A 12446-nucleotide genomic window follows, 5' to 3' on the forward strand; every position below is an offset into this window, starting at 1 on the left:
CAACTCCAGAAACCTCTGTGTGCCCTTTCCCAACCACACCTCTACCTCTCTCTTAAAGAAGAGGGTTGTTATCCTGACTTAAAAAGGAATCTCTGCCTTGCTTTATTTTACTTTAACAGTTCACCCCTAAAGTATGTCTCTTTAAATATTAAATTTTAGTTTTGTCTAAGTTTTTGAACTTTATATAAATAGACTGATACAATTATGTGTTACTTTATATCTTGCTTTTTTCATTAAACATTATGGCTTTAAGATTAATCCACATTGTGACTACTAGCTGTTCATTCATTTTCATTGCCTTATAGCCTTATGTTCCATGAGTATGACACAATTTATTTATGCATTTCTACTGTTGATGGACATCCAAGTTGTTTTTATTTTTTATCTATTATAAATAATGTTGCTGTGAACATTCTCATGCATGTCTCTCAGAGTACAATATGCACAAATTTCTCTAGGATATATACCTCAGAGTAGAATTAATGGGTCAAAGAGTATGTATATCTTCAACTTGACTAAATAATGGAAAAACTATCTCCCAAAGTGGTTGTACAACTTTTATTTTCATCAGCAATATTCGTGTGTTGAGTAGTAGAATTTTGCAATAATTGCATTATTAGAGTCATTTATTAATCTGCATCATGTCAAAAGAAGATTCACCCCAACTTATTGGATTTTTTTTCTTTCTCTTCTAGAGGAATTTAAAAGTTTTGCCTTAAGGCATCCAGAATATGCTAAGATATTTACAACATACCTAGACCTCCAGACGTGCCATGTGTTTTCATTACCAAAAGAAGTCCAGACAACCCCCTCCATTGCCAGTAATAAAGTCAGCCCTGAAAAGCATGAAGAGAGTGCCTCAGACAAAAAAGATGACTGAAAGCAGTATTTCCAATAAGGAAAACACAGTAGCTTTTGCTTGAAATTGTAAAGGCACTTATTGATAATACTTTTAATGTGTTGGTAATGATGTTTAAAATTGAAAGATTTTTTAAATAAAAATGATAGATTTTCTTACTAAAAATGTTTTTATTAACCTTGCTTTTATTGGAAAAAATCAAGCAATATTTCTTTTTCTTTTATATTATATCGTACTTTACTGATTCGTTTACAGGTGATACATATGTTTTTATGGATTTTCCGGTTTAATTTGCATATACAAATGAATGCAATGGTCTTACTATTGGTGAGGATTGAGCAACCTTATATAAAGTTTTAAAAATATAAACACTTTTTAATCTACTTTCCTCTAAAAATCAATAATATTCTATTATTTCTAATCCTTTTCCATTTGGGAAATAAGAATGAAGAATCTGAGAATTTTACATCTATAACTTTAAAGATTCATTTTCCATTTAAATTTCAGTGTCTTGGATCACTGAATATGGGAAGGGAGAGCTTCATTAATTAGATGCAACTTCTTAAGAACTTATATTCTCTTTAACATACATCTCTATTGTAGTTTTTTTCTCTTTTGTTTTTTGAGGTGGAGTCTTACTCTGTCACTTAGGCTGGAGTGCAGTGGTGCGATCTTGGCTCACTGCAACCTCCACCTCCCGGGTTCAAGTGATTCTCATGCCTCAGACTCCCGAGTAGCTGGGATTACACGTGCCCACCACCACACCCACTAATTTTTATATTTTTAGTAGAGATGTGGTTTTGCCATGTTGGCCAGGCTGGTTTCGAACTCCTGACCTCAGGTGATCCACCCATCTCAGCCTCCCAAAGTGCTGGGATCACAGGCGTGAGCCACCGTGCCCGGCCTGTTGTAGATTTTCTTAACTACTTGCTAAGGAAATCATATCCTTTTACATGAACTACAGGTTTAGAACTTGGTTTTAAGACAACTGCTATGGCCCGAGGGTAAATGGGAATTGCCTTATTGAAGGTAACGTTGATTGGCTAATGAGAAAATGAATTGTTTGCCACAGAGTTGAATTTAATTTGAGTTAGATAGTTCAGAATGTAGCACTTGCCCTATAAATGAATCAGATTTGTTCTATTTATATCATATTAGAATTAATATATTATCTTCCAAGTGGGAATTTTATTTTGTTAAGTAGACTCTCAAATTTTAGAACTTGTGTGAAGTATCTTCACAGAAAACACAAAAGGTTTCAAAGTATCACCCAAAACTAGGGAATCAAAAAACCTACTTTATTAATGCAAGACCACAATTTAAGACCCAGGCAGGAATCCAACAGCAACATTTTTCCTGTAGGTTAAGCAATAATTTTTCTGAATTGCCATTTTTAATGGGTCTCATACATGCATATTGCTAATATCATTCACCTTTGAGATTTTCAACAAAGAACCAATTTATTAATATAATGTACAAGAATAGTTGGCTTATTTTCTGAATTCAGTCTTTGAAATAAAACTCCTTGTTTTGTCTGTGTTTCTGAATGTATTGGTGATTCACCTCCAAGCTAATTTTTTAAAGTCATTTTTGAAGTTGGGAAGTCTCATGAGAGATGTTGAAGTATGTGTTTAATCAAGAGTCATGATTTCAAACTAGTTTTACATATGAAGCAGTTAGTGTTCTAATTTAATGAGTAAATGTGTGTTTGGATAATTAAATACCTGAAAATTTTATCCTTAGGTATATGTAATTATTTGCCTCTTATATGTCTTAAAGCTATTTAAACAAGGTGTTCAATGAGCCAAAATAATTGTTTAAGTAATTAGAACAGTATGTCTTTATCATAGTGTCTGTCATATGCAATGAATGTATGTAATACTAAAAAATCATGACTTTTATCAAAGAAAAACCACACATTAATCCTATTAATCATGAAAGCATAGCACTGTAAATTAAAGGTTTTCTATGACGCTCTTGAAAGTGATCCCACTGCTTTTCTGTTTTAGAATAATATTTTATGCTCTTTATTTCCATTTCTGTGAATGTGATATTTCTATTTTGTGATTATGTTACTGAATAAACAAACTTGCTACATAAAATTCTTAGCAATTAAAAAAATTCTGGTTCTGCCATTTTGTCTTGAATGTAATATACCTTTTTAGTATCATGTTTACATATTTGTGAATATGATTTATCATCTTTGTTTGCATTAAGCTTTATGAAATGTCAGAAATAGTTTTACTCTAATGAAAAACTCAAATTTTGCCAAAAGTAGCAATATTCTTATAGACATTGAATTTTAACTGGTTGAATTTTATATAGTAACACAAGTCATGATCATCAATATTATTGCAGACCAGGACTCTGCTTATATGCCTTGCTAATAACAAAGATTTCTTTCACAGAGGCTTTTCTCCTCTTAAGATTTAAAGTAAGAATTACATTTTATTAAGTCAGTTAAATGCACCATGGTTTCATATAATAATATAAAAAAATACTCTTTGAAGTGAGAAATATTTTATCCTAAAACCTCGAAACCATAAAAATTCAATTGAAACAGCTCTGTTGAAGGATAATGACATACTGACTGCTTATAGACCAAGTTGCTCGCATTATGTGTGTTTAGTCCTCCTCTGCCACTGCTTTTAGAGCCTTATAAGGCTGAGTGTGATGATAATGCTAGCTCTTATGGATATTTAAAGGAGACTGCCTCCCTTTTAGAAGACATCTGTTCTACTCTCTGCATGAGGCACAGCAGTAAAGCTATCTGATTCCCAGAATCAGAACTCTCACCTTCAAACTATTACCGAATGCAAGGTGGTTCATTGAAGGCTATTAATTGATGCTCAAATAGAAGGGCATTGACTATATTGGAACAGAGGGACTCTCTACTACAAAAGTCTTTGGGTATTTGTTTCTTATATAGAAAATGCTAACATGGATAGAAAGATACTGGTACAAGACCATTCCCGGGAAAGCAGACTTTTTACATTTGTTTCCTTTTCTGCGCATTTGAATGAATGCCTCAAGTTTTTGTTAAATTGTTATATCAGAGTGATAAATAAGTGCTATGGCTTGATAGAGGTGAAACTCTTCATATATATGCAAAATACGTATCACAAACTTTGGTAAATAGGATAGTAATCTGAAGAACTTTTGCCCTTTTTACCTCATTTACTGTAACTCTTGTTCCTAGGTAATCGTTCTCTCCCAACAAACCTCTCAAGTGTCTGTGTAACAACCAACATGTTCTAACAAATTGTCTCCATTGCACTTCAGCCAGCTCCCTATTTTTTATAACGTATTAACTTTATCATTTTCTTATTTTGAAGGAACCTATGCACATTAGCAAAATTAAAAAGGTAGAGAAAAATATAAACAGAAAAAATTAAGTTTACTTCTACCACTTTAAATCAACTATTACCAATTTTACACATATTTTACTCCATCTTTTTTCAAAGTTTCTTACATTTTCAAAACAACAATGTGTATATGCTGTTTTATATTCTACTTTTTCACTTATAGCATAACATTTTTCAATGTCATTAAAATTCTCTGCAAATGTAAATTTTAAAAAGTGTACCTACTGTTTTTTGGAAATCTGTAACAAACTATGTGTAATCATTCTTCTAATATTAAACATACTGTGTCTAGAATTTATTTCTTCTGGTGGGTTCTTGGTCTTGCTGACTTCAAGAATGAAGCCGCGGATTTCATGGTGAGTGTTACAGCTCTTAAACGTGGTGTGTCCCGAGGTGGTGGTTCCTCCTTGTGGGTTCCTGGTCTCGCTGACTTCAAGAATGAAGCTGCAGACCTCACAGTGAGTGTTACAGCTCTTAAAGTTGGTGCGAACCCAAAGAGTGAGCAGCAGCAAGATTTCTTGTGAAGAGCAAAAGAATAGAGCTTCCACAGTGTGGAAGGTGACCCAAGCCGGTCGCCACTATTTGCCCAGGTGGCCAACTTTTATTCCCTTATTTGGCCCCACCTAGGTCCTGCTGATTGGTCCATCTTACAGAGTGCTGATTGGTCCATTTTTACAGAATGCTGATTGGTGCATTTACAATCCTCTAGCTAGACACAGAGTGCTGATTGGTGCATTTACAATCCTCTAGCTAAACGGAAAAGTTCTCCAAGACCCCACCCGACCCAGAAGCCCAGCTGGCTTCACCTCTCCATATGAGTTTGACTTTCATTTGGGATCTATTAAAAAATCCAACTCAATATTCCATAGTAGTTCATAATTAGAAATAGTTTGCTAAAACTTACTGAAAAATCTGCTGAAGATTTTATAATTATTAAAATTGGTTTGAAACTACTTTTATTACAGGAAAATTTTGATATTATTATAGATTACATCGAGTATGGTAATTTTAACCATAACTTAGCCTGAAGGTAATTTTATATGAAGTTAACAGGTTCGTGTCTTTTAAAGGTGAGTAGATTTCATCTTTTCAAAATATTTTTTCCTTTGTAAAAGTAACAAACAACAATTATTACAATAAGCAATAATAATTATAATTGCTACCTATTTGGATTACCTATTGGCCTACTATGTATTAGTCATTGTGCTAAGTGATGTACAGACATCTTATTTACAGTTCAACTCATTTGAACCTCAATGACTCATAGTTTTGTTTGTCCCTTATTTTATTTAACAAAATTTAAAACTATTTCTAAGTCACTCATTAAATGACAAAGCTTAAATCAAATTTTGTCTGATTGTAAAGGCCATACTTTTAATCATTTATATAAAACAATACAGCTGCCTGATTTATAGAATTTATAGATTTAGCTTCTGCCATATATTTTCTTACTGATGAATGATATATATCAAATGTTGACTTAGTTTTTAAATGGAAGACAGAGACGGTTTAGAATGGCCTATTTTCAGTCAGCCAAAAATGTCAAAACCTTCTGAGTAGTCCAGGTACTGGAAATCAGAGACAATTTGAACTTCAGGATACTACAATAATTTTTTTCCTTTGTGGGTAGTGGTAGAGCATGAATTCTCTACTTCTTATCAGTCCTTCTGCTGTCATGGCCCTTTTGGTCACACCTCTGTTCTCAAAATAAGAATATAATCAAAAAAGTAGAGTTTGAGGGAACTGAGGACTAAGTCAAAAGTAGGATACCTAGGACTTCATTCTAGTTACCGTGGAATTATCTCCTTTCCTTTTCTTCCTGTTTGTGCTTTTTCTATCCTGTTAATTCTCTTGCCTTATGGAAAGCACAGTGATTATTTCAAAGCATAAACCAGACATCACTTCTCCAGTTTAATTTTTTTCAAAGGCCCATTGCATTTTGGAAAAAAAATCAAAATATTCCACATGGCCTACAAAGCCCTGTCACCCTTAAATAGGGTGTTGAGTCTGGCTCGTACCCACAGTCTAAATCTCAACTGTCTCCAATCTCCTCCCTCATTAAACTCCTACCAGCAAATCTTTTCTTCAAACTGGCTAATGCCCTATTCTAGCCTCAGAGTTTTGTGCTGCTGTTCTCTTAGCTACAGTGTTCTTCCCCAGGATTTTTATCTGGCTTTCTCTTCTTCATTTAGTCTTTTGAACAAACAGCTTCATTGAGATATAATTCAGATACATACAATTTATCCATTTAAGGCATACATTTTAATGTTTTTACTATATTCACAGAGTTGTACAACCATCACCACACTAATTTCAGAACGTTTTCATCTTGGTTCAGATTTTAAATCAAATGTCACATCATCCAGTAGGAACTCTAATCACTAATTAGAAATGCCCATTATGTTTCTACAGACATTCTCAATCCCACTACCTGTTTTGTTATTACACTTGAACTTACATGAAATTATTTACTTGTTTATACATTTATTGTCTGTTATTCCTAGCACATAGAAGGTATGCCTGACACATAGTAAACACTCGATCTTTGATGAATGAATGAATAATGATAACATTAATTTTTTTTTGCTTATTCTGCCTTGTATTGTGTAAGATTAGAGACAATCCTTACAACAAACTTGAAAACCCAGACTTATGATCTCTAAAACTCATATGTAAATTAAGGCTCAGAGAAGTTTCATCACTTGCTCAGAGTTACATAACTGGTGAATACCAGAGCTAGATTTCAAACCCAAGTCTGCCTGACTCTAAATAAAGGGTTGTTTGATTCAGCCAAAGTAACCTGAACCCTTAAAATAACCAAACAATTGTTTGACAGGCTTTAACTTCCAGTAACATGGAAACTAGATAACCTGAGAACCTGCTGGGCACAAAACCCCTAGAATACTGAACACAATATCACAAACGTATTTTGAAATGCATAAGATGAACATGCAAAATACTGAGGGAACTCCTCAATGGCCAAAAGTGGAAAGCAGCTGAAAACCAGAACTGTGTAAAAGCCTAAAAGTTACAGTTGTCCTGTAGACATTTGTCAATCTCAGTAACAAAGGGACTTAGTATTTTTTGGCTATGGAAGACAAAAGACAAGCTTTTTGTATAAGGTGGGAATGTTAAACTCAGACCTCATAGGAGAAAAAACAGATGAAGGGTTAGAGGCTCAGTAAAAGAAAGAACTGGAAAAATCCATCTTCTGACAAAAAAGACAATGAGGAAAGTTTTCCGTCTTGGGCTGGGTGCTTGGTTGGAGCAGGGGGAAAGAATCTCTGATTTTTCAAAAAATTTCAATTAAAAAATGTTTCAAAACTCATTTTATGACCCAGTCTGTGTATGTCTTGTTGAATGTCCCATGTGCATTTGAAAGGAATATGTATTCTGCATTTGTTGAGTGTAATGTTCAATAAATATAAATTAGGTTCGGTTAGTTGGTAATGCTATATAAACCCTCTATAGCCTCACTGACGTTTTGTCCGCTTGTTCTATAATTATTGAAAAGGGGATATTGAAATTGTCAACTGCAACCATGGTTTTATCAGCAGTCAGTTTGTCTGATGTCCTGCCCTTAGATTCATAATCACTTATGATTTTCATTGTCTTGATGAATTGACCCTTTTATCATTATGAAATATTGATAATGTTGATAAATGCTGCTAATGTTACCATAGCTACTCCAACCATGCCAACTTTCTTATCATTAGTGTTTGCATGGTTTATATTTTTTCATCCTTTTACTATTAACTTGTGTCCTTATTTTTTAAATAAATATTTTTAAACATCTCTTAAATGAACATTTTATGACTCATTCAGGCCTTGATTTTTTTATTCTATCTGACACTTTCTGTCTTTTAATTGGAGCATTTACTCCACCTACATTTAATGTAATTATTGATACAGTTAGGTTTACTACCATACAGAGTCTTAGTTCTTGCTTTTTGTTTTGTTTGTTCCATCTGTTCTAGGATACTCTCTCTTCTTTTTCTGACTTCTTTTGAATTAATCATTTTTTTTTGACATTTTATCACTTTATATTTTCTTTTGACTTATTAGATATAATTACCTATTTTTAATGGTCGCTCCAAGGCTTACAATATCTTTCACATCTAAACTGTATCTTTAATGTAATATAGTCTACTTTCAAATAATAGTATACTTTTTCACCTATAGCATGTGAACCTTACAACAATATACTTTCATTTTACTCTACCTTATTATTTGTGCTATTGTCATATGTTATTTATGTGTTTTAAACCCCACAAGACACTTTAATTATTTTTGTTATAAATAATTACCCTTGAGAGAAAGTAAGGCTTTGATAAAGAAAGGTATTTTGTATTTATCTACATATTTACTGTTTCTGGCACCCTTCATTTCTTTATGTAGTTCCACTTTTCATCATTTTCCTTAAGCATGAGGACCTTCCTTTAAGAGTTCTTGTAGCACAAATCTTCTGTTGATAAGCTCTCTCAACTTTATTTTGTCTAAATATGTCTTTAATTTGGCTTCATTTTTGTAGAATATTTTTGATGGATACAGAATTCTAGGTTGATTTTTTTTCCTTCTAGTACATTACAGATTTCATTGTCTTTTTCTTTTTATTGTCTCTGATGATAAATTAACAGTAATTATCTTCCTAGTTCTGTTGTATGTAATTTATCATCAGGCTACTTTTAATGTTTTTTTCTTTATTACTAGTTTTGAAAAATTGTATTATGATTTGCCTTAGTGTGATATTCTTTATGCTTTTGGGGTTTATCGAATTGCTTGGATCTGTAAGTTTAGAGTTTTCATGAAATTTGGAAAATTTTCAGCTATTTTTTTTTCAAATAATTTTTCTGCCCCTAATCTTTCTCATTTCTCTCCTCTAATTACATATATGTTAGACCATTTGAACTACCCCATAGGTCACTGAGTCTATGTTAATTTTTTTCATCTTCCTTTTTCTGTATGCTTTGGTTTTCATATTTTTTGTTGCTCTTCAAGTTCACCAATTGTATCTACTGCAGTATAAATGTTTCATTTCAGATACCACATTTTTTTGCTTATTGAAGTTTTATTTAGTTTTTTTCTTAGCTTCTATTTGGCTAATGAGAATTCCTATTCTCTCATTGTGTTCATAGATTTCCTAAATTTCTAGAATATATTTATATGTAGTTTTAAAATTCGTATTTCCTATTCTGTCTTTGTTATTCCTGTTTCTATTTCTATCAGCTGATTTTCCTCCTAGTAATAGGTCATATTTCCTTTTTCTTCACATGTCTGATAATTTTGTGTTATATCCTGGACATTATGGATGCCACTTTATTAAGTGTCTAGATTTGGCTGTCATCCTTAAATCGAGTGTATAGTTTTGTTCTGCCAGGTAGTTAATTTACTTGCAGATCAGCCTGGCTCTTTCTAGGCTTATTTTAAGGTTTTACAATAAAGGAGCCATAGTATTCTTTACTCTAGGATTAGATTAGCCTTGTGCCTAAGGTGTAGCCTTTCTGAGGGTCTCTTTTGAATCTCCTGGATATTCAACAAAGTCTCTACGCTCTGGCTCTATGCTCTATGTTCTAACCTTATGTGAGCTCCAGTAGTTATTCAATATACAACTTCCTTTGTAGATATTCTTACCTCAGTACTTTTTTGTTTCTTCAATAGATGTTCTTTATCTGGCCTCATGGAGTCTTTCGCTGAGCATGTGTGGCTTAGTAGCTATATTAGTCTACTTAGGCTGCCATAACAAAATAACACAGACTGGGAGGCTTAACAAACCAGAAATTTATTTTCTTACTGTTCTAGTGGTTAGAAGTCCAAGATCAAGATGCTATTAAGGATGGTTTCTGGTAAGATTTCTGGTTTATAGACAGCTGCCTACTCATGTGTCCTCACATGATCTCTTCTCTCTATACATGTCTGGAGAGAGAGAGAGAGAGCGCGCGCACTCTGGTATCTGTTTCTCTTATAAAGACACCATTCCTATTGCATTAGAGCACAACTCTTATGATCTCATTTAACCTTAACTTACCTTTCTAAAGGCCCTGTCTCCACAGACAGGCACGTTGAGGGCTAGGGTTTCAACACATGAATTTAGGTGAGGGGGATGAAGACACAATTCAGTTTGTAACAATAGTTAACCAAAGACTTAAGGGGTTTCTTATAGAGATTTCTGTAGCTCTATCTATAACCAACTTCCTTTTTCTCAGTACGATACTCCACACTTTCCAACCAACTTAGCCTCCTCAGGCTCTAATCTCTGTCTCCTTAGCTAAGTGACACTTCTGTATTCTGTTTGGGCTCTTGCACTCTACAAAACAGTCCAGAAAATTTTCTAGACAGAATAAAACAGAGTGGTAATTATATCACCTCATTTGTTTTCCTTCTCTTGGGAATCATAGTCCTGCATTGCCTCTTGTCTGAAGTCTGAAAATAGTTTTCATATATTTTGTTCATTTTAATAATACTTTATAGCAAGAGGGCTAACCAAGTACTAGCTATCCCATCATAGGTGGAAGCAGAGTTTCCTCACTGCCTCCATCCCAAGCATTTTAAAATATAGAGCTGACCTCACATGTTTTCAAAGTTTGAAATTTACTGATATGGTCTCTGAATCCCCAATGCTGAAAATTAAGAATTCCCTGGGATACCAACTAGATAGAAATGTAAATCTTTGGAAGGATACATCTTCAACCTAACATGTGATGGATTGCCAAGTAAAGCCCAGCCAAACCAAAGTTCTAAAATTATGAAATATGCAAGGAGATAAGGCAAGAGTCAGCACAAACAAACATCGGGAAAAATCTCAGAATCTTTGGATTATAGAATTGTTGAATATAAAAATTAAAGCAAGATTTTAAAGGCTGTTTAATAAAATGATGAAACTATGAGAAGTGAACATGGTACCATAAAAAAGACCAGATCTATTTGAAAAAGGCTTCTAGAAATAGAGCATCTAGAAAATAGAACTATATATTACACTAAATAGATTAGTTACACTGTAAATACTGACACAGCTTTACAAAAGAATTAGGAAACTGATAATAGATTTGAAGAAACTGTCCAGAATGCAGCATACAGAGGCAAAGAGAGAAAAATGAGGAAAAGAAGGTTAAAAAAAATACAAGAATAAGAATAATTGGCACAGATTTCATTGGAATTTGAGAAGAGAGTAGTAAGAATGAGGAAAAAAAAGCATTGTTTGAAGAACTAATAGATAATACTATTCTGGAGTCAACAAATGTGAATCCCTTGGATTCAGAACTGTAATGAGCCCCAGGGAAATGTATAAAACGAAATCTGTACCTCAATTCAACATAGTGGACTGCAGAAACTAAAAGAAGATTTTTAAAGCAGCCAGAAGTAAATATATTACTTACCAAGGAACAAACTTGTCAGTAGCACTGCTAGATTTGTCAGCAGCAACCACAAAAGCTAAAAGACAGTGGAATAGTATCTTTAAAATGCTGAGAGAAAATAACTGTCGACCTAGAATTGTATATCCTACTAAGATAATTTTTAAGTATTGAGAGTAAAATAAAGCTATTTTCAGACAAACAGAAACAGTTTGTAACAAAAATAATTTATTCAAGAAGCATCTTAAGTATATACTTCAAAAATAAAGAAAATGAACCTTGATGTAAAGACCAAAATTCAAGGAAGAATGATAAATAAAATAAGTGGTAGATAAATCGTTTTTAAAAATTGACTGTAAAGAAAAAGAAATAGGAGGAAGAAGAGGAGAAGACAGTGGACAGTGAATAAATATCAGTAACAAAGTGGAACTAAAATACTACACAATCATAACATATAAAAGAGGAGAGGACTATGATCAGGTTTAAAGCCTTAGTCAGGAGTAGGATTGAGATTTGGATTTCTTTAGATTTTATTAATTATCTGTGTTAAGATTTTAAGGGAACCATGAAAAGAACAGAAACAGCTGGTGAAATGTGGAAACTATTGTGGGAATTTTAATTTAAAATTTTAATTTCATTAAAAATCAAGCAACCACTAGTGCATAAAAGAGACAAGAACATGGAAGAAGCAAGGTAAATATCACAAAAACAATATGACTGAAATAAATCCAAATTAACCAATAAGCAAACTGATATAAATGGATTAAATATGTAAACTAAATTATCAAGATAGCTAAAGTTAATCCAGTGCTATGCAGTTTGTAACAGATATAAGAAAAGTTTAATATCAGAAGAAACCCTATAAGTCAAAAG

General features: G+C 33.0%; 1 protein-coding gene across 1 annotated transcript in view; it reads left to right on the plus strand.

Moving 5' to 3' along the window:
* The window catches only part of LPCAT2 (lysophosphatidylcholine acyltransferase 2), a 77648-nt gene extending 74557 nt beyond the window's left edge, over nt 1-3091 (plus strand). Inside the window, exon 14 of the mRNA XM_025369461.1 lies at nt 696-3091. Coding sequence (XP_025225246.1) covers nt 696-880 — 185 coding nt within the window. The 3' untranslated portion in view covers nt 881-3091. The remainder of the gene's footprint in view (nt 1-695) is intronic.
* Nucleotides 3092-12446: the final 9355 nt, after the last annotated feature.

Source organism: Theropithecus gelada, chromosome 20 (genome assembly GCF_003255815.1).
Source record: "Theropithecus gelada isolate Dixy chromosome 20, Tgel_1.0, whole genome shotgun sequence".
NCBI classification, from domain to species: Eukaryota; Metazoa; Chordata; class Mammalia; order Primates; family Cercopithecidae; genus Theropithecus; species Theropithecus gelada.